General features: G+C 36.4%; 1 protein-coding gene across 2 annotated transcripts in view; it reads right to left on the bottom strand.

The window, feature by feature from the left end:
- HEATR5B (HEAT repeat containing 5B) overlaps positions 1 to 23,211 on the bottom strand; it is a 61,787-nt gene that overhangs the window by 36,857 nt on the left and 1,719 nt on the right. Inside the window, exons 2-19 of one of the 2 annotated variants that reach the window (XM_082049540.1) lie at positions 21,993 to 22,160; positions 21,248 to 21,459; positions 19,538 to 19,646; positions 18,425 to 18,574; positions 17,757 to 17,928; positions 17,276 to 17,433; positions 16,069 to 16,318; positions 14,312 to 14,467; positions 12,630 to 12,880; positions 12,069 to 12,180; positions 10,705 to 10,857; positions 10,326 to 10,425; positions 9,514 to 9,623; positions 8,498 to 8,661; positions 6,439 to 6,614; positions 5,107 to 5,212; positions 3,114 to 3,304; positions 1,411 to 1,570 (exon numbers count right to left, since the gene is read on the bottom strand). In XM_082049540.1, the coding sequence (XP_081905666.1) occupies positions 1,411 to 1,570; positions 3,114 to 3,304; positions 5,107 to 5,212; positions 6,439 to 6,614; positions 8,498 to 8,661; positions 9,514 to 9,623; positions 10,326 to 10,425; positions 10,705 to 10,857; positions 12,069 to 12,180; positions 12,630 to 12,880; positions 14,312 to 14,467; positions 16,069 to 16,318; positions 17,276 to 17,433; positions 17,757 to 17,928; positions 18,425 to 18,574; positions 19,538 to 19,646; positions 21,248 to 21,459; positions 21,993 to 22,118 (2,856 nt within the window). In that variant the 5' untranslated portion in view covers positions 22,119 to 22,160. The other variant, XM_082049541.1, reaches the window with a different exon arrangement.

Raw genomic sequence — 23,211 nt, 5'->3', positions numbered from 1 at the left:
CTTGATTATTTTGATTTCTTTTTTATTTCCCTGAGAAAAAGAAATAGGAAGGTATACTATTACATGTTCTATCAAGTTAATAATTTAAACCCAGGTGGAAGTATGATTCTGTATAACTACTTGGGCTTTCATCTTCTCAGTCTGTGGGTATAAAGTGCCCACAGTTTCCTGCTGCTAAAGCATAATAGTCACTATTTCAGGTAATCATTTCCTTGCAGTAACTTGTGAAAAGAATGACAAAGATTACCTGTTACATCATGCAATTAACACCATAATCTTTGAAGAACAATTACAAACAAGACACTTGATTTTACTCAAAAAACTACTTTCTACTTCCACCCCCCGCTCCCCCTCTTCTGTAGTGAATCTTTTATTCTAATGGTTTAACAGATTTCATTGCTGGAGAGGAAAAAAAAAAAAAAAAAAAAAATCAGCACATTTCCCTCCAATATTCAACTTCTTAATGTAAAGACAGATGTCCAGATGTCCATCCAGCCCTCTCTTCTTTTTACAGCAGCAGCCACAAACAGATGCTTAAGGGAGAGTAAAGACAGACCTAGACAATGACCCCTCAGGTTTCTCCTGGGAGAGTAAAGACAGTGTATTCTTCCGTTTTCAAGAATTTTCAACTTAGGAAACTTCCTGAACTGCACAGTGTTTACACATTCAGGAACTCCAGAGGCACTGCTCTTTCAGCAGCACATCTAATCTCCTTTTTACTTTAACAGCAACTTTTAGCAGTCAAGTTGTGCTCTTCTGAGATGTTCCACACATCTATAGTCCATAGTGGACAGAAACCCCTTCCTGCCTTTGCTTTGTCTTGGACCTGACTCTTGCTAGTTCCCCTTCTGTTTCCTAACTGCAGTTTAGCTTGCAACAGATTTTTGTTGTTATAATATAATCCCTTAAAGATGAAGTACTGTCATGCTGTGTTCACAGTATCACATATAAGGAAATTACTTGCCCAAGAAAACTACTGCTCATCACCCAAGAATCCAATAACTGATCACATGTTAATGATTAGCCAGTTATTAAAATCTTTAGTTAAGGCAGCTAAGGTACAACTAACATGTTTTACTCTACAATTAGAGTCAGTTAGGAATATGCCCACAGTGATACTCTGGCTCAGCTCACAAGCAGATACTTGTCAGTCTGAAGTAACATGACCACTTGCAACTGCCTCCCTAACAGTAAGGTTACATTTTAATTGTAGTACACATTTAGGATTCTGTACTGCAAGAGTTTATAGAGCAAGTTCCACTTTCTTCATGCTCCCTGGTACATACTACACCCATATGATTTGGCTTGCATGTGACAATCTCTGTTAAAGAACATCTGAACAGGTAATTTGATTTTTAATTTTAATCCTGAACATTTTTAAAGTAGTTTTGTGGCAATTGTGTTTTTTACCTGGACTTCAGGAGAGGTTCCATCTTGTGCCAAAGCCAAGAGAATACTGACGCTAGTCTTCAGATGTTGTCCAGAACCTATTCCACCCACATACCGATGGAGACAGCCCAGAGCCAAAGAATGGCCTGTTCTTGATACGACATCTCGAGCAGATTTTAACCTATCAATGTTTAAATAAAAGGAAATCATGTAATTCACTAAGTTTGTTACAAAGAACCCTTCAAGTACCGTAACAGTGCAAATGACTAACAGAATTTTGCAGGCCACCTTACAAGACCTTGAGAAGCCTTAACAAGAAAAGCAAAACCAACGTACTTAACCTATATAGCTATTAAAACAGATTACATATAAGAGAAACGGAAAAAAAAATATATTTTCATAGTTATTTTATTTTCTCCTGATCAGATCTTGACATTTTAGATGAAGAAGAGTTTTGGAAGTGAAAGAATACAAGAAAAGCATCTGGTGTTTTCCAGTGTTTCACAGCAGGCTAATTAGATAATCAGAAAAGCCACAGCTAGACCACCATAGTGAAAAGGAAGAAAGAATGGGAAAATGACAGCACATATCAAGAAATTACAAAGAAATCCACAGCTACATCTTCCACTGCAAAGTCAACTGAATAACTTTTTAATACAGCTGTTTTCCTCTACAACTGAATTCCATGACTTTTCCAAAAAAGATTTTTTTTTTTTTAAATAGTGTTTTATTAATGAAGCTAAACCAGAGTGAAAAGCATTCTGAATGACCTAGTTGTATGAAGTGGTGACTTGTTTAGTATTTTCTGCAATACCTCTGCTTCTGAATGCATGTCACATACAAAACTTTTTAACTAGAACTTTTCTGTGAAGAGGGGAAGAGAAAGAAAAGAAGGATATCCCAATTAGAAAAAAAGACAGTTAATTTTTTTTTCTGATTTTCTGTGTATGAGGGGTGAGCATGCTCTTCACCAACAGTGAACAAAAAAGCAAATGAAAATCTCAAATATAAACAAAAAAATACTTGACAGTGTCAACAGACCGGCAACCATAAACAACTTGAATCCCAGATAAGAATCCCAGTAATAGAAAATGAAGGAAAGACAGTAAAGATTATGCACTTTATTACAAGGTGAAATGATGGGAAAATGTGAATTATCCAGAGGTAGGAGAGCTGAACTGAGGCCATGTGCATGCAGCCTGGCTGGCTAAAAACATGGGCTGCCACCCTGAGACAGGTGCATTCTGATTCACAGATACGCTCATGTCTTAAATTTAAGCCCAAAACTGGGAAACGTGTTTATTTTTTATATCTACTAGACATCTTTCTAAAGAGCTAAGATTAACAACAACAACAAAAAAAATTATGGGCCAGTAGATAAATCAATATGTAAAGAGGATGTTTGGTTGAAACAGAAACACTATGGCACAATTCATATTACAGACATACTTAGTGTAACCTGCGTTTACCTATCTGAAGCAGTTTAGTCACCTTAAGTAACTCATCAAAATGTACTCATTGGTATCATTTCACATTCCAAGTAGTTTAACAAGTCAGCTTTTATTGCAGGAAGAATCACATGAAAGAAATCAAAAAAAGAAGAGCGTCTGAACGTATGTTAGATCTACTTAGTCATAGTAATCAAGCATGAAGAAAAGAGAATCATCTTCCAAACTACATTAAATTATATTTTTATCTCATTTTCTGAGTCAAAACCAACTTACTTATCGAAACTGTATTGAGCCATTCTAGCGATGAAAGAGGCTTCTCCAACCACTTGAGCCATTCTGCCAAGAGCTTCACCTGCTGCACATCTCAAAATAGGGTTAGGATTATCAAGGGCACCCATTACGAGAGTCAGAGCAGATTTGCGGACTTCTTCTGGTCCTAATGTGCTTTTATTCTCGGCTAAACCCTACATGAAAAAACATACCAAATCAGGGGAGAAAAGGAAGGCATAAAAGTAATTTCACTATATTCAAGATCTTCAGTTAAAAATTATACACTTAACTTTTGACTTTATGTCTTTGGCCATTTATCCTAAAATATACTGTCTGAAAATATTAAAAACACACACAAAAAAAAAAAAAAATCAACAAGATACTGAGTCTTATGTTTGCCAACTCTCTACCTATGGCACATACAGGAAGACCGGTTGCACCATTCTTTTTTATCAAATGCATTATAGCACTAGACGCACCCTAACACTACTGAATTTGATCTAGCTTACACAGAATACCCCAGAAGGAAAAAAAAAAGCACTTTAAAATCTAACTGCAACATCTCTTTCTGTCAGACAGGAAAACCACAGCTCAGTTATATTTCTGCAAGAAAAACTCAAATCGAAGATATTCTAGGCACATTATTTTTTTTTCTTAACAATCACATATTTGCAAACACTTATACAGCCTCTTAAATGAACACTCTACAGAACAATAACACTAAACTCTGCTTCTGCAGCTTCTTTATTTCCCATATTTCATTAATAACACATCACCTTTCACTACATCATCTTTTACTTTAGGAAAAATTATTAAACACATGTGAAGTATAAACACTGCATGTATTAGAGAGAAAGAAGTTGATGGCTCTACCAGAGATACTCATTCTCTGTTCTGAGATTCTTGTTTCAGCTCTTACAATTTTGACAATTCTTTGGCCATTTGGCATGGGAAATGCTAGGCATCTGTCTCAGAATTTACTTTTCAACTTCTAGCCACATGGTTCTTATTTCTAAGAACAAAGTAAGGAAGAGAGGTGCTGTTTTGACAATGTATTTTACCCATTAAACAAGGACTTGGAGTCCTGGTAACAATTAGTTTAAATTAGGCAGTAATTTTTATATGGCAGAAGTCAGATGAAGAGACTCATCCAATCTTTAACTGCAGGCTGGCACTTCTATGATGGTAGCTTCCTCAGTGCACAGACCTTAATTGCTTTGAAGATCAACAAGGATGACAATGACAGATGTTGTCCAACAGACTGATGAATTGGAAATTATATAAAACAGCATCAGGAAAACAATAGAAAAGCCTTAAGAAACTTGACTAGTGGAAAGAAAATCCTACACTCTGAGACACTGTTCCACAAAGCCATAAGGCAATGCAAGTCACTGAAACCACCTATTTTCTCAGGAATATTATTTGTGACTTGCTGGTTCACTTTCTGATTTGATGACATGAGTCTGCATTTCCAAGCGTAGATAGAGAACACAGAGCTGTAACTGAAGTCAGTGGGATTAGACAGAAGCATCTAGAATTCCATGCAATATCCAACCCAAACCATGCTTTGATTCTACAATTAGGGAGTATTAAGAACAACAACAAAAACATAATACATACAAAATGGAAACCCAAATCTGTTTTTATTTCCACAAGCCTCATTTGCACAATATTCTATGACAAGGGTTTTTTGAATATATATGAAAAAGTATTTAAATCCGTGAGTACAGTGTAAAGAAGACTACAGGATTGAAAAAGAGAAAAAAAAAAAAGCCTGAATACTAAGAGTGCTGACTACATAAGCCTCCTCTATTCATGCAGACAAGAGCTCACATTAAGAATACCTGGAAAAAACCTTCAATTTTGGTATTGTCAAAATTTGGAATGTTTAAGTGGTAACTGTAGTAACGTTCTTCTAACAGCCTTTTGTACCAAATACAAATCAATTAATCAAACTGCTGAACTCTGGCATCCATTACAAATTTACAAGTTTTACCTTCAAGGCACTAAGAACAGCAGTGAAGATATTAAGCTGCACAGCTTGCTGGCGAACACCTTTAGCCTGCTTGACACATTCAGCAAAGTGATCCAACATCTGTAATCTGAAACAAAAGAAAGAACATAATTTAAGTGATGCTCTTTCAAAATACAAACTGAAACACAGCTGGTAAAAACAAACAAACAAACACACACAACAAAAAGGTCCTTTTAAGTTCAGTCACAGAATTTATGCTTCAAGGGCTGAAGGTATTAACTTTAGACAGAAAGTGTACTGTTATTCTGAAATCACTTTGCTGGTTCTTTTAGTTCATCCACAAATTTTTACTATTCCTTTTGAAGAAAACACGACCAAGAGGAAGTGAGTCTTCAGATACATTTGGTTATATAACTAGAAAGCTATGAGGACAAGAGTGGAAAATGCTGCCTCTCCACCACCATTCAAATACAGCGTTACCCACCATATTCCTGTTCCTATTGTTTTCTCCATTTAACCTCAATTTCCCCCCATGTAACCATGCCAGAAAGTATTACTGGGAAGATGAGTACTCCTTACAAGATACCAAGAACAGGAGTATAATGGATAATCTCCATTCTTAACTACTCAGCAGTTCCCCAGACAAATCTTTCCATAGCTAACAACAGATATAGATCAAGTTGAATTATTGCAAGCTCGCCTCAAGTGTGTCGTGCACTTTCTGCAAAATTAGATTGACTGCTAAGAAAAAACTGTTCCCATCAGGATTGTTCTGAAGAATAATTTTACTTTAAAATGCACCATAGAGCTGTTTTCACTCTGTGCTCACTGACAAATTAGCTAAACTGAATGACAAAAGTAGTCCTGACAACTCATAACTCTGAAAAGATAATGTGGAACACAAAGGAAACAAAGTTGAATTCCATTCTCTCTTTTTCATCATGCATAAAATCATTTGCTGAGTATAAAACAAATGATCTTACTCATGGAAGCCAAATGAAATTCAATAGATGCCACTTCTACATTTTCAAGGCTGATTTGCAGTTAACTGCAACGGACATTTTTGCAGGAAATTTTGGTTGCAGAGACATTACTACTGTTAGATGCAGTAAGAGAAGAATCCTACACCTCTGAACCCTCATCTTCAGAACTGATAAAACAGAGGAAATTGCCTTATTTCTAAACTGAGTGGACATATTCTAGTATCCTGAGACACAATGAACACCAAATACTGAACTGTGAACTTAACAATAGTTTGTATCAAAGCAGATTATTATTTCAAGGAAAAAGACCAAAACATAGTACTATCCACACAACATTACATTCTGAAATTGAACACTGATGTAAACTAACCTATGTTTGTAAGAGACATGAGGAAAAACCACACCAAAGAGAGCCACAGATGCATCAATGACAGATACTCCTAAAGGAAGGGGACCAGGTACAGCTTCACCAGCAGGGATGCGCAAATAAATAGAAGATGGATCATGTTCCAAGGCACCACTTCCAGATGCACTGTTTGGCTGAAGCTGCAAAACACCACATAATACCTCTGAATATATTTTTGCACGTAAAATTTGGAACTAGAGATAACAAAAACAAGTATGCAGTAGCTTAGAACAATAAAATAGGTTGAACACCTGAATGCAACTGTAGTGTCCCCCTGCATATACACTCTAATGTTTACAAGGCCAGCTAAATCCCGGAGGGTCAAAGCAGTTAACAGCTGGATAAACGCATAAACTATCACTCCTGGTAGTTAAGAGATGGAAATTAGAGAAAAACTAATTAATTCTGATACTAACAGTAGTTTCTGAATCACTGACTACAAAGTGGTATTTCAGAAAAAAAGGTTATTCATTCAGCATTGAGTTACAATACAGTATATTAAATGCTCAGTTTGGGCTGTACTGATTCCCTACACAGAAAGATTCAGAAACAGTACTGAAATCATTAACATTGCTATCAACATGAAAATACTTCCTAACAATCTTTATTTCAGGAAACACAATTAAACAATCACCCATTTTCTCTGAAAAAAAACTTATTTTCATAAGAATCTAAGTATCTCAGTATTCTTCTAGTATCTCTGTGTTCTTCTCAGAAAGTCAGGAAAGAGAGCAAACATTTATTGAGACCCCCATGTCAGTAAAATATGACTGAGCACGAGAGAATCCTATGAGGCACTACAGGTTCAAGGCCAAGGTGGGGGGGGAGGGGGGTGGGGAAGGAGTGGCCCAGAAAGCTCTGTGAATTGAAGACGGCCCTGGAAGTCTACTATGTCCACCACAACAAACAAGGCAAGTTTATAAAACCTTTTTTCACTTTGACATGCTGATCTCTTCTCAGAAACAGCTTCCCCTTGGGTCCTCACACTTCGTATCAATCTTGGCTTTTGCATCTGCTCAATCAAAACAGCTGCCCTTTGAAAAACCTTGCCATTATGTGGCAGAAGAGACATTTTCAGCTCCCCCTTCTTATACCAAGAAACTTCTGAGAAGTCAAGTTGCAAAGTTTATGAAGGCACAGTTCAGCAAATGCTCAGAACAGTTACTTGCCTAGGGAATACAGTTCACTGAAAAATCAAAAATCAGAGCAGAATTATGAAGACAGAGTTGACAGAATTATAAAGAGAGTTGGTGGGTATACCCAGAAGGACAAATATTTTTTTCTCCATGTCATTCAGTCCTGAAATATAGGAAGGTAAAAGGCCAGCCTCTTCCTAGTCATCACAAATTAGGAAAGCAAAGAGAAGGCTATTACCAGATAATGTCCTAAGCCATTTAACAAATTGTTTCCTATGCTACATTACTTCCCAAGGGCCATATGAAAAATGATAACCCAATAAACATCACTAGTTGACATGAAAAATTTTATTAAGAGAGATCCCACAGCAATGCTTTCTTCCTTTTTTTAAAACTTTTAATTCCTATGTTTCAAAGACTCTCTTTTTTTAGAAGTGCAGGAAACTCCTTATAATGCCAAAAAAAATGTGTCAATATTTTATACTACACCTATAAAACCAGTTAAATCTTGTGTGTTACAATACCGTTTGCAATACTGATATTTTGACAGCAGTTTCATTATAAAACATATTAGGTGGAACTTATATTTCTCCTGTTCCAAAAAATTATATAAGAGAATAACTGCTAGACTAGGAAGATCAGGAGAGATGTTTTGTTTTAAAGAAATTGGTTCACTAACCACAACCCTACATATTGCATAACACTACTCATATCTCAGCTGTAGACAGTTCTTGGTCAAAATAGTACACTGCAGATGGAAGGACTTACACCTAAAAAACCTCAGAAATAAGACTAAAGACAAGGTGTGAAGCTTCAGTTTTAGAAGGCTTCCCATACACACACATCACACAGAGTACAGATAATTCATTATTGTTCCGGGTTATTACCTGGTCTTCAATTGACTTATGATCCGTTTCCTGCAGCCAAGAGCCAAGAAGAACACTATCATCATAATGACAGAGAGACCTTAGAAGTGATGTGGTTGTATTAGCAGAGTTGTCCGTCAACGTGAATTCTGCTACCAGCTCTCGAAGAAGCGCATTAAATGATCCTAAAAGGATGGACATTAAGAAGAATCATTGCTCCTTCTTATCCAAGACATTTCAGCTAGACATCAGAAGCTACAAATCAAAGCAGTATCATTACTCGATTTTACAGGTAGCAAATAGATAAAGTAAACCTAACAAGACTTGAGCTGAGAGCAAAGCTTCAAACAGAACCCTGGGCTCCCAGTTCCCAAATCAACATACTAAACATACTAAAAACAGATTAGGCCATCCTTTCCAGGATGACAATCCAGATTTTGCAAAAATTTGCTCATCCACATGATCATGTAAATTTAGTGAATTAACAAAAGACAAATGAAACCCCAAAAAGCAAATGTGTCAGATCATGTGACAATGCCTGGCAATTTAATAACTACAGCATAAATCTGTCTAATAGATCAAATCAGGTTTTAAAACAAACAAACAAAAAACCCAAAACAAACAAAACAAAAAACCAAACACACACCAAACTGGAAACCAAATCTAAATCTTCATGCTCCCATCTGCCCTTCGAATATACTAAGAAACAATGTTCACTACCTTTCTACCTTTTAAGTAACAATGACATAGAAAACCTAAATTGGATTTCAGAACATGATCTCCACACGTCTCAATCCTATAAACAAGACTGTAACTTTTGAACTCTTAAGTGTTACTCTAACATTTTGCAATATTCACACTCTTCATTTATACTGTCAAGATGATAGAGAAAAATAGGGTACATAGTACAAAACTCTTGAAGATCGCTAGTTTTCTATTTTGCATCTCTTATCTGCTTCAAAGGCAAGCACCAAAGACTTATCAAAAGGAGTAAGTAGAATTTTTACTTCAATAAAAACTGTTAAAAATGTACATACCTTCATATGTCTTTGGAGGTAATAAAGCCAATATATCATAAAGTCTTAAACGGACCATAGCTGCACTAGCTTTGAGGTGAGCTCCATGGGCTTTAATTACTGATGGAATGCTATAGAAGCAAAAGATAAAAACAGACAGTCAGAAACATTGCAGTTACCAGAAAGAGTATTTTCAGATTTATTTTCACAAGATATGTCTCTAGCCAAGACAAGAAAACAGGGTTCAGATAATTCCTCTGAGCAGCATTACACCTAGGTATCAATGCATTTTCAGAGGTAGTTCTACTGAGCAAACTATTTTATCACACACTGCTGTAAATTGGAGACATATGCTTTCTTGGAAAAAACTTCTACCTTTAATCGGGGGACGTGGAGGGGATGAAAAAAAACAAACCACAAAAGTTAACCCAAAACTGTGTTTTATCTTTTATTCTTAAAATGTTTAAAGTCTTTTCATTATTACATTTCCTACAAGAATAATTTCTTGATTAACATCTAGTATCCAGTACCTTAGGTTTCTCACTTCTTGCACAATAATAGCGAACCATTAATTCAAAAGCTCACTGAATTGGAAATCCACAATACAGTTAACAAAAGTTACTACAGTAGGCCCTTCATCACAGGTTATGCAATATATGCTTTTTACAAAGCTAACAACCATAAACACTATGCTCATTAAAAGTTTTTTTCAACATGGAAAAGCAGCAACAGCACAGTACTGGCTCAGAATATGAATTAAAACAAATTTGTTCTAGTATTTTAGCTGTGGGAAAAGACAAAAAGTGAATAAAGCGCAAGAACCGCCTACTTACTGCGACATCATTGTCATGGCACATTCTATGGGTGTCATCAATTTCCTGATCACATCCTCAGTAAGGAGCTCAGGACAGTGAGCAACAAAACTTCTCATAGCTAGTAACAAAGTAGTTTAAATTAAAATTTTATTGACAGTAACGAATATAAAGCATAAGCAAGATACAGACCCTAAGAGAATATTAAAAAAACGAATTAAAAGTATTTATTCAAAGACTGTGTGAGATGTTATACGCCAAAACCAGATGGCGTTGATGAAAATTTGACAAATTTTATTATTTTTCAAAGAAAGCAGGGAAGTTACAAGAGTCCTATCTATACTTGGGATCACGTTTTGGTTTACTGCACACTTGTAATCTCAAAGTTTGAAATTCTTACCACACAGAGCTCCAGCCCGACCTTCCAGTGTTACTTGCCAGGTAAAAGAATCCCCTCTCGCCTTCTCTGCTTCTAGCTCCTTCAGAGAACGTGGAAACACATTTCGCCATAGCAGTAACATCTTCGGCAGATGATACCGAACAACAGAAGGACCTATGCAAAAAAATAATTGACGGTATTATAAAAACTTGTATTTAACTAAATGTGAAAAATACACCATTAAGGCTTTCGCTCTTTAAGCTATTTTTCATCTTACTTCAACTTTTCTTCCTTTTCTCCCTACTTGAATAACGAAAACAAAGGAAGTTAGTTCTCATTTCTAGGTTGAAAGTGTGGCAAATAAATAGTATAGATAAGTCTGTTTGTTGGTATCAGTACTAAAAATACAAAGTAGGCAATTCTATACATTGTCAGGTAATATGTAACCACGGCCAACTGTCTTTTTATTATCGTTTTATTCTGACTTCTGGGTTTTTTTATATTACTGCTTTGAAGACAAACTCTTTAGCCTATCCCAACTTGTTCATAAAACTACTAGAAAGATAACTGACAGTTATTGATTACGTAACTAGCTTAACAGCCAAATTTAAAAACTTCAGAAAAAGCTCCAGAAGATCCAGTGCAAGTGCATTAAAAATATATTGGAGAAGGTCAATCAAAATAGTGCTACATTGTTGGAAAAACATGACAATAAGCTGGCAAAAAAGGGACAATTTAGAGAAGCAAAACAAAATACAAGATTTTATTTTCTGAGATCAAAATACTGCAGAATACATCAGAACCTTATCATATTTTCCGGTATAAAAAACCCCAAACACATCAGACATTACTGCTGCAATATTCAAGAGTATACTTATCACCTCTCAAAATACAGCTTCTTATATTTCTGTGATGGCAGATACAAACATGAGGCTGGCTTTTTTAAAAGACAACTGAATGGCTTTTAAACTGATAACATTTCTCATCAGTACTGCTGCCTACCCAGAGGCACACATGCAACTTGCTTGAATGCTCATTATATTTTATTTACAGCCCAGTTCTTCTACACCATAGTATTAAGGCAGGCAGGCTATGGGCAATTTTGCCTTTTTCATAGAATGACTAAAGGGTGAGTTTTTAAAAACAGAGCAGTTTTTTTTTTTTACACCACCTTCTACTATTGTTCAGCTTAAATAAAAACAAATATTTCACTTCTCCCCAGCACAAACAACACTGCTAAAATAAATGCACTAACACTCCGTTTCCCTTGGTATAAATACTCTTGTGCTAGATACTGGACTCATTACATGTAGAGACCATTTGCCACAGTGAATAATCAGAAATGTTGGACAAGCACTAAAACAAAAGTAGCTGTTTTTACAAACCTAAAGTCATAAGTGCTCCAAGTAGAAGCCATCCAGCTTGAGTTCGTTGCAAGGAGAGTCTGCTATTTTGCGCAGCAGTTCGTAACAGATCCTCAGCAATACTCACCACCATCTGCACCAATGACAAAAAACAGTGGATTCAAAAAATATAAATTAAGCCACCGCAAGCTACTGCTACACAGCCACCCTTACAGACTATAGGTAAAGATGTTTTCAAATCATTTAAATTGACCTACTATAAATAACGAATGCAGATTACCTTTAATGCAGATGATTAGTGTTGTGCATACGACAACACAGACAGTAACATTCTCTTCAGTAATTATTAAATAATGTGCCAAAAAAGAGTGAAAATTTGAAGGACAGGCTGAAAAAGCTGGTAAGTATTGCAACTGAAATACTACAAACACACTCGCTGGCCATTGCTTTGTTATTACGCACAAGTTCAATTTCAATAATGCTTTAACTCATTAGCCACGACACACGTTTTGCAAAGCTATTACTTCTAGATAAAAAGGTATCTTTTTAGTACACTTACAGAAGAAACACTCATTATCTCACCTTTCCTTTGGCGTGAGGAATACCTAAAGGACACTGATGCACACCACCCAACAAAGCAGCCATTGCAAAACTGTAGCCACTAACAGCTTCAGGGGAGGTCTTCAGATTGTTGAGTCTTTCTGCACATCTGTCTAAAAATGGAGTCAACTGAAAAGGCAATGCCACAGCTACACACCGCAGGCACCATGCAGCAGCAAGTCGAGCAGCCATGCTGGGATGAAGAAGAACCGAAGTTACTGTCTCCAACAGACCTACAGAAAAGAGAATTTACAGTCTTAAAGTTATGATGTGCCTTTATATATATATATATATATATATATACATATAGACAACCAAACTGAACCAATATTAGACAGGCAACATAAAAGTGAAGAAAGTCAGAACTAAAGTACCTGAATATTATGACTTTGACTTTCTCTTTAAGGAAAGACAGAAGTATTAACGTTAGGTTGCCCCACAGCAGGTTTTACCAGCAAAGCTGGAGCTGCCAGAGCTATAGCACTGACTTCCACTACTTCAACAACTGGAAAGAGGCAGTAACCCTATATAAGGGAACAGGCACTGGATGAGATTATTCCTATAATCTGCCCATCTTTTACATAGACCGCCAATAATACAGCAAGACTGATTTTTGGTTTTGTCTCACATTGTAGACAAGCACATACTATAGATGTCACTGACTGCTGTCCTCCACTTTTGACACAATGCTGTCTCCTCTGCACCAAGTTATCATCCTTCTACCCTTTCCAAACCTTCATGCCCAGCTAATCCCACTTCCTAACTGTGAGCTCTTCAGTCCAATCTGTCTCCACACCAACACCTTCCTTTGTCCAGACCTCTTAACTTTGCAAACTCCTACTTCAAAGCTCCCACTGCTGCCTTATCTCTTGCTTTCTCTGTAGCTAGTGAACAACTTTCATCTGTTTATTCCATAGCAGCTAGGAGAAATAACACTGAGATACAGTCCCCCCTGTTCTTATAGGGCATAGCAGCCATAAGGAATAAATATTAGTACAGTCTTCCCCACTACATAGTTGGGCAAAAGTCAGTATGAGAAGAATGTCATATGCATCAAGACAACAATCTACATAATGAAATGTTTAAAGAAGTTTGCCTTTCCACTGGAAAAAACACAGGCATCCACAAACTGGAAAAAAAAAAAACAAACCTGCAGCTGGATTCATGTGTTAAGAAGAAAATCACACATAAACCCAAGTCACCTTAAGCCAAACAACAAGCTTTTTAAAATGGGACTATCCACAGCTTCATCTTGACCAAACCCCCCTAACCTCCCCACAAAAATTTGGCATCTGAAGGCAATACAGCTTTCCAGGAACAAATATTTTAGAGCTCATATAGCAAAACAATGTATTTCCTATAAAACCATAATCAGAAGCAAATCAAGGCTAAAAATCAAAACTTTACAATTTTATTCACCCCAAAAAAAGAGCTTCAGGCAGACTTTGATCGAAACAGTTGCTTAATATTTTGTCATGTGTGAACTAAAGCTAGGGTACTAAACACAATGAGCTGAACAAACTTAATTACCTGGAATACTTCAGGGAGTGCCAGCTTCACCAATTTATTTCTTACATATTAATTTATTATTTAACTAGATTTAATTATATTTCATATTAATTGCTCAAATATCTCATTTAATCTATTTAAATTTATTTGCATACCAATAGAGGGTTCTTGAATAAGAGGAGATGCAGTGGCATTCAGACTCTGAACCAGACTACCCAGTTCCTGCAGGGCACACACCATTACATGCTGGCTTGCAGATACATCAGCCGTTCCTGATTTGTTTTCACTGTTAGCATCATTCACTACTGCTTCTGCAGAAAACAAAAGTATCTTGCTTAACTACCACTTGAATCACACCTAAATATATGCAAGACAGAAAGGGACAGTTTTGACATCAACTCTATATTAAAACAAAACAAGTTTGGTCATAGTGACCAAACACTCAATTCTGAAGAAAAATAGTTTTACAACTATCAAACAAACACAATCATCCAAAGACCATCAAAAACAGAATCCCAGCAGTTACTGTGGATGGCAGCACACTAAGAGGTAGGATTAATAGTACAATAAAGCAGAAGTAAGTCTACACAAATGCAGCCTGTGTGTATTGTATCTATGTATACACAGTAAATAAAAATACAAACTTTAGATATCTGGCTTCTGCATATAAATTTGCATGCATATATATTTGGAATACAATTGTAAAAGAAAAAAAAACAAAAAACAAAAAACAGAACTTCAGTAAATAATTAACCACAACCTTTAATCATCTTAAAGTCATGCAATTAAGTTCATAGATGCCATTGTATGTTCCTTCTCCTATCCAATATCCCAGAAGCTGCAACTATGACTTCAAATAAAAGAGATTTTGGTATCAGCTTGATGTTTCTATGTCTACTACAGTACAAATTTAGAAAACAACCCCCCCTATATGAAGTAAAGCAACCATTACTAAATTAAAACCCTTCCAATTTACCATCAAATTCATCAGAAATGCTCAAAAAAATGAAACAAGTTCTTTCCATCATCCAAATATGTAATGGTATTTCCTGAACCTTCTTCAAGGTGTGGCAGGAAGAATTTCTACAACTGTTTCACCTCAGAAGTAGCATTTCCAATATATGCGCTTTCCTGAAGTAATACTTATTGTGATCAGAACCCTTTTAAGGTTCCATGCATACCCTATCAAAACATACCTACACTATCAAAAAACAGTTATGAGAAGAATCTGCAAAAATTTCAAAATCAATTCCGTTTCTATATGTTAAATATTATTTTAAACTCAAATTAGAAGGCAGCAGAAAAGGAGAAGAAACAGATGTTTGGTAAATACATTGTTGTGCAATTCCAATTTACTTTCTCAATCTCTAGCTTGAATTAATTCATAAGAAACAAATGCCAGAGTTGTGTCCGTCCTCATAGCGATGACATATTCTGCAAGGTTCTGCAAAGGGGCCATGTTTATCTTCTCCAGTTCCAGTCTTCAGACTAAATCTTTATTTGTCACCTATAAAATCTAACTGGATATCAGTATGGATATTAGTGGGGGATACACAAGGATGTACAAGATCCTGACCTACAGGATCTTTAACACTGGCAGTAAAGAACTCCACATGACTTTCAGTAGAACCTATCCCAAGACAGATTGCAGATGCACATTTGTTTCCCCACTTCCATTCTAAGCAAATGCAATGTCAAAAGCCATCACAGGATAACAAGACAGTATTACAAAAATCACTTTTCAAGTAGAACTTACATTTTGGATATCATACTTCAAGCAGAAAGCAGGTGAATTATATTTTATCATAACAACAAAATTACTCCTTGCAGTAGAAGAAAGCTAAAAAACAATTAGCCCAGTAAAACGACAGTAACTTTAAATCAGTCTCAAATAAAGAAAAATGGTTCTCACCCACTGCCTTCATTTGTTTACCAATGGCTTGACATACATCTTTGGCAGCTGCAATCTGTGCTTTCTCCCCGAGTAAGCTGCCCACAGTTGCTCTTAGGATAAAGGACACGCATCTTCGAGAGTAAACTGCTTCCACATGGGTCTGAGTTGCACGAGGATGGGAGACCAGATCAAGCACATGCGACAAAAACGTAGCAAAATTGCGTTCCAACCACTGACCTCCTAATGTTGTAACAAAGACAACGTAGGCCTGCAAATTCAGAAGTTACCGACAGACCCAATTAAAACAGAAACAAAATACTACATTCAGTCACAGAAGACTAAAGGCTACAGTTATGCATAATACAGTACAGTAGCAATACCAATTAGTAATAAGCAACCCTAATGAGGGTAAGCAGGATGAATCAATCCATTAGCCAGGTCTTTGTTGTTGACGCAAAACTGTTTCCAGTGCCAAGAGTAGCTCCCATACTGCTACGTTTACTGTGAAGCACAAAATACTCTTTGGATGACTGCAAGAACACTCCGTTTATTGCTCTATATTTGTCTGTTTTTAAGAATTTTAAGAACATAATGTCAGTAACAGCAACAACATGAGTGTGTTCTAATTCACAACTAAGAACAGGCATTTTTGCCAAGTTCAGCTGACAGGTTGAAAAAAAAAAAAAAAGGGTTTCACAAAATACCCTATGATCAAAAAATACAGATTCTGACAAGTTACTGCAGCATATTGAAGTATCTGTCAGAGTGAGAATGCCTGCATTTGAAGAGATGATGTCACCTTTCTCTATCAGACAAGCGGAGCTTCCACATTCAGATACTACTCAAGACAGACATATGTAGAGAAGGAATAGTTTAACAAATCTGGGCTGCAAAAGGAGAAAAGTGTATCCTCTAAAAAGAAATAAAAATTAAATAGGGAGCTAAAGTCTTATATATATAAAAGATTTTGATATTTTTGTGAGCTAATCCCACTGATCAATAAGCTTTTCTTAGCACCTAAACTATTGTTACTGCACATCAATAATAAAAGAAAGTAGCTTATGTGAATAACATCACATATATATCTCACAAAATGAGTAAAACCAGATTTGTAAGTTAACTTATAAACAAATTAAGAACATAGGCGTGTATATTTTCTACTAAAAGAGTTACAGTTATGTATAAACAGTGTGTTATTTAAAAAAAAAGACAGCTTATCACAAACCTGGGTAACACCGACTCGCACTTCCCTGTTGACAGATCCTCCTACTTTCAGCATCTCTCCACCACTCTTTAGGAAACCAGATCCTCCTCGTAGAAAGCCAGTGGCCATGAGCTCCAAGACCTCCTCAAGTGTGGCTCTCTTCACATTCTGTCGCATCACTTTTGCAAAAAGAAAAAAATAATCATTTAATCCAAATTCCAACCAATACAAGAAATGATCCTGAAACCAGACATATTAATTTAAAGTTGTCTTGCAAAAATCTACCTAACATTTCAGATAACAGCTTGTTTTCATGACTAAGGCAATTTTGATAGTTTGTTCTCTATTTCTTTGCATGACTATGACAGGGAATCTGTACTCTTCACTCTTTTCAGGTTACAGTTTATATAACCAAACAATCCAACTACAAGCTTCCATCTACTGGAATAACAATGTATCGCGCAGATTGTCCATCTGGAAATGGAATCCAGAAGGACTGTACCTGTTGCTTGTTTTGGTATCAGTGCTGTAGCCATAACCGTCCCCAAAAGCTTTGACACTGCAACTCGCACACCATAGTTTGAGTTTTCCAGAGCTTTAAAGCATAGCGTTGCAACATTCTCTAGTTCAGCTGTCCACATAAACACTGCTTCATTCTGTAATTCCAGCAGACACTGTAGGAAAATAAAGACTTGCTGAGCACCAGTAGAGACCTTCCTACCTTTTATCTAAGTATCAGCGTAGTTGCCAGGTTTATTCATCAAATATTTTAATATAAATATTTTAAGAGTTATTTCCCCCCGCCCCATTTACCCAATAACTTACCCAAGTAAACAATCTGAAGAATCATGAAATAAGTTAACACATAAATACAAATTAAAAGAGGAAAGCACAACACAAGAACTATGTTACCAAAAACCTCTCCCACTGATGCTAACAGGTAATATATTCTATCTCATATTTGTTTACAAAGCGGGGAAGACAACATTTCAGTGCCTCCTTTTACAAGAAATAAGACACAAGTGTGAGCTTTGAGTGTGAACTACTAAGGACTTACCTTGCTCAAGTAATCATCAAATTTCCCATCATAAACAACTGGTCACAGTTCAACTGCAGGTACTTCACAGTCACAGCAGAAGAATTTCTAGAAATGCTAAGAAACACACCCACCTTAGCCACTGCACATCGTACAGCCATAGATCTGTCCGTCAAAAGAGATCGGGCATTCTTGTAAATGTCACGGTGACAAGAAGCTGCTGCTCCTCCAAGACCATTTAGGACTTTCTGTAAACTCATCAGAATTTCACTGCGGCCCTGAGACTGCACACACAAAAAAAAACATTCATGCAAAAATGTGGACACAGTAGTCATATCAAGAACCAGGTGCATAATTCTGGATTTTCCTGTTTGTGTGTAGGAATGTTTCTGGAAACATAATATAGTTCACTAAAGTCATATACAACCAATATCTAGCTGGTTTTAAATAGCAGTAGGCACTATAAACAGCTTTACTAAAACTGCCTCGGTTGTCATATAAATTAAGATGAGCCCAGGCAACCCAACAATTTGCCCTAGACAAGATGCTTCTGTCCTGCCCCACCATTTATGTGCTGCAGCCTCAGGAAAAAAGAAAAAAATACTTGATATGAGAGAACGGGAAGCCCAGGTAGTCAACAGCTTCCTATGATACCTGCACACAGGCAGGAACTTAGAACTGGAGGGCACAAAAAAACAGACAAAAAAACCAAACAAACACCACCAAACACAACCAGACATACAAAAAACCACACAGGTACAACAGCTGAAGAAAAACAAACAAAATCCCAACAGAACCATTTGCACCAGACCCACTGACGGCCCAGGACACATTCTCTTTATTCTCTCAATATTATGATGCACACCCTCTCTTCAAGGCACAATGCATCCTGCTCACATGCAGAGTAACATCTTTGTGGCAAAACTTTCCTATTTGTTATTTTTAAACAACTGAATTCACGGTACACATCCTAACCACAGTAGTTAGAAATGGTACATACAACCATTTTACAATTTTAATTATTGATACCACTATGAAGCAACTACTATAATATTCATATGACAAAATTCTAAACTCTGCAGTAATAATACATGCACATGTTTAACTTGATAATAATTACGGAAGTGATTTGAATTTTTCTACTTAGAAAGCAAACAATCCAGGCATTTTGGCAAGCACTTTTGGAGGAAGCAGGTTTCAGTTTAAACGGAATCAAGATCACTTACATAAAATAATCTGAAACTTACCTCTGCACTTTTCAGTGACTTTAAAAGATTATTCACTGTTTCTGGAAAAGAACTACCCAGCATTCTGCCCATTTTTTCATAAAAGGCTCCAACACATGCCACAGCAGCCCTATGGAAAAGGCAATAATCAGTGTACTCTTTTTCTGTATCATATAAATGAAGACAAATACTTAAACAGAAATGTTTTAAAAATCACTGATGAATAAAATTCTATTTATTATCCACTCTTTATACTGGCTGTTTAACACTGTGCATTTAAATCATGTTTTTTGTTCACAAAAAAAGTTAATAGCTTCTAAGAACACAAAATGTATTTGCATGAGTACTATTACAGGATCCATGCAAAGAGTGAGAAATTCTGGAGAAATCTGTGCTGAAATCTCAACACGATTAGGGCATTGTGTGTTTCAATTAACTCTCTTTTCCACACACCTGCAAAGCTGTAAAGAAAATAACACCTACCTTTTAATATGCCCTGATACATTTTTTGTAGATACTGAATAGTATTTTTTGTTTTGAAGCCTAAGAACTTAAGATGTATAAATTATTGCATAACCCAAGAAAAGTTATGAACACTGTAAAAAAATCACTGCATCCATAAACAGTTGTATACATGTTTTCCTTTCCTTGCCATTTGAGATTAGGAACGTTTTACGTAACACCGTACTACAGCTATATACACAAATTTCTATAGGACCATCAGACCATCACAGAAGCAACTCCTAACAACATGTACTTTCTCATCACAAAGGAACAAGGCTTTTTTTAAAAACTTCAAATTCTTGGGTAAACAACTTTTTAGCAAAGCTATTTGTTACAAATTCATTAGAACCTACCCATTAATGGGCATGTATTTTAAACTTGAAATCATCTAGTAAAAACCCTTCTGAAGTTCCAAAGCATGTTATAGTACAAACCCCCTCCCATACACATTCCTCATAAAGTTGCACAACTTCAAATAAAAGGAGGACAGTATCTGCCCAAACTGCGACTATTCCTGATTTTGTTAAATCCTATTGTTATGAAAATGTCTGAAGGCAAGCCCAAATTTGGCTTCACTAGACACTGTGAACATATCAAACAGCACATGTGGGAAAGTACTAAAACCAGTTTCCGTGGAAGCTGTTTGTAGCATTAACGAAATGCCCACCAGTGAGACTGCTCCTACACGTAAAGACAAAATGGATCACACATACATGTACACACACATCCACATATACAGACTCTGTTTGAGATTCTTGTGCAGTATATATCACGGTAGGGGAATACAAACAGGCAATGTTTGATGGGGAAAAAAACTTGAATATTTGGTTACAATTCTCTGGGCATAGATAATGCTCATTTGGCAATCTGCAGGTTCCATCTTAAATGGGGCACCTGAGCGCAATGAGCAATAATACCACTGGTAGAATTTCTTCATCAACTGTTACCCTCTCCATGACACAAGCATGTGAAAAAACATAAGACAGTCCCTTGACCAGAGTAAAGCATCTCACATTCAGGTAGCCATGTATCTGTTGCCTTTGAGTCCTGCCCTCCACAATCTCACTCCTGCTCTTTCCTCTGCTGTATCAAGTATTTGTGAGCTCCAAATAAGCATGCAAACTACAAGTAAACATAAGGGGCACATGTACAGGCAGATTCTCCTGTAATATCTAGGACCACTTTGCTCAAAAATCATTCCCCTTTCCTCAAGAACATTAAACATACAGTTTTGTGGGCAGGTAGGCTGCAGTATCATCTTTGCTCTTGATGATGTCATTACACTTGTCAAGTGTCTGAAAAACAGTAAATGTGTCTCCAATGCTGTAGAGAGCAGCAAGATTTTTTGCTAGTAGTTTTCGCGTAGGTGGCCCAGGGGAACTGCTGATGAGTCCTGTTAGCTGTTCTACAAGCTTCTTCTGTTTTTCTTTGACATCTGTCTGTTAATGGACCAAAAATAAAAAAGTCATTTAATCCCCTGCCTTGCCTCCAACACCCAGAAAAAACTACAAGAGCTTTAAGTAAATCTTATACCACTCCCACTTGTAAGTAATTCAGCAAATGGCTTGTCTCAAAGAGATTTGAGATACATTCAATAATAGCAGAGACAGATGCTAGATGCTCAGAATTAGCTGTTGCCCTACTTAATTTTATTTTTTCTTAAATGCTTACTAGAAATACAGTAATACCTGTCTTGAACATCTTTTAAGCCACTTTACCATCAAGAACCCTGACTCTAGGATGGAAAGTTTTGCCTTCCAAATATTTAAGACAATTAAGATCTCCAACGAAACTGTTACATGATAGTCTCATACTGACTGTTTACAATAAAACACTAAAAAGCTACAAACTAATACAGAAGCTCTTCAGGCTGAATGTGAAATTACACAGTTATTAACTGGCCATTACCTGTGATGTTTCTCCAGCATGAAATGAACACAAGTGTTTTAGAAATAAGGGGAAAAAATATTACCTTGTTAGCAGCTACCAGCACTTTATCCAAAAATCTCAACCATTCAAATATAAAGACTGGTCTCTTTGCTTCTGTGATTTGAGCTAATGCTTCCTCGTTCAGTAACAAACTATGAGCCAGCTCCATACCGGTTAAATTTCAGTTTTATTGTAAATTTCTGTAGCAACTCTGAAACAAAAATGTAAATATTAGTATAAAGTACAACAGTAGGAAGCTTTGAAAATCAAATGAAAATATGAAATCTACAGATTGCAGTATCAGCTAAGCAGTCCCATATGAAAACTATTCACATATTTACAATTGAGTTACATTCTATTAGTATTTCAGGAAACAGAGTTGTTAATGTTAAAAAGAGCTTAGCCAAGAAAAATATACTGGAGTCCCTGTTTAAAGAGGAAAATAAAACCACACACAAGAGAGATAAAAGAGTCATCTCACTGTCTCTTTTTACATAAAACAGAATAAGGGTTGTCCCTAATCAAAACTCTTGATCACACTCTCGAATCTTGAGTGTGAACCTGCCCACCTTCTCAAAATCTTCAACAGCCGCTGACTTAAGACCTCCCAGATCCCACCAGCCTTCCTTTAAGGCCTGTGCAACCCAGCAAGCCTTAGGTGCGACAGCCTGGAACACAAGCAGCAGCCAAACAACTGCAAGTCTCCCCAAGAGGCAAAATGTTACAGATCAAACACCCAAGATCCTGCTCAAACAGTGAATGCTAGGCAGCAGAGCACTACCAAAAGCATGCTATCATTGTAAGCAAACATTCCATAGACAAGTTAACCTTAGCAAACCACATTTCAACAAAGTGTAGCTGTTTAAAGCAGAGCAGCTAGAAAAAAAAAAAAAAAACAAAAAACTAAAACTTATCTAAAAATCAAGAGGAAAAAAAACAAACCACCATCCCAAAACTTTAATGTAGTGATGCTAAAACTAGGATCTTGGGCAAAACAGAAAAGGCAAAGCTGCTAAAGAGTATTATGCAAGACATCATCTTTTGAGAGCTGCACTGTTCCACCTGTGCTCTCCCATGTTCACAGCTGCTTCCTCATTCATGGTCAAACCCAAAAAATTCTTTAAGTCAAATGAAGCAATTTAAATTAAATATTTTTTTGTAAACAGTCCTGATTAGACAGCAGTAAAGGGTGATGTACTAATGCTACAACTGTATTATGGTTCTAAATTAACTTTAATGATTTGGTGCTGATGAAACTAAAG

Source organism: Streptopelia decaocto (assembly GCF_964273445.1).
Source record: "Streptopelia decaocto genome assembly, chromosome: 3".
Classification (NCBI taxonomy): domain Eukaryota; kingdom Metazoa; phylum Chordata; class Aves; order Columbiformes; family Columbidae; genus Streptopelia; species Streptopelia decaocto.
This window is presented reverse-complemented; position numbering and strand designations above follow the sequence as displayed.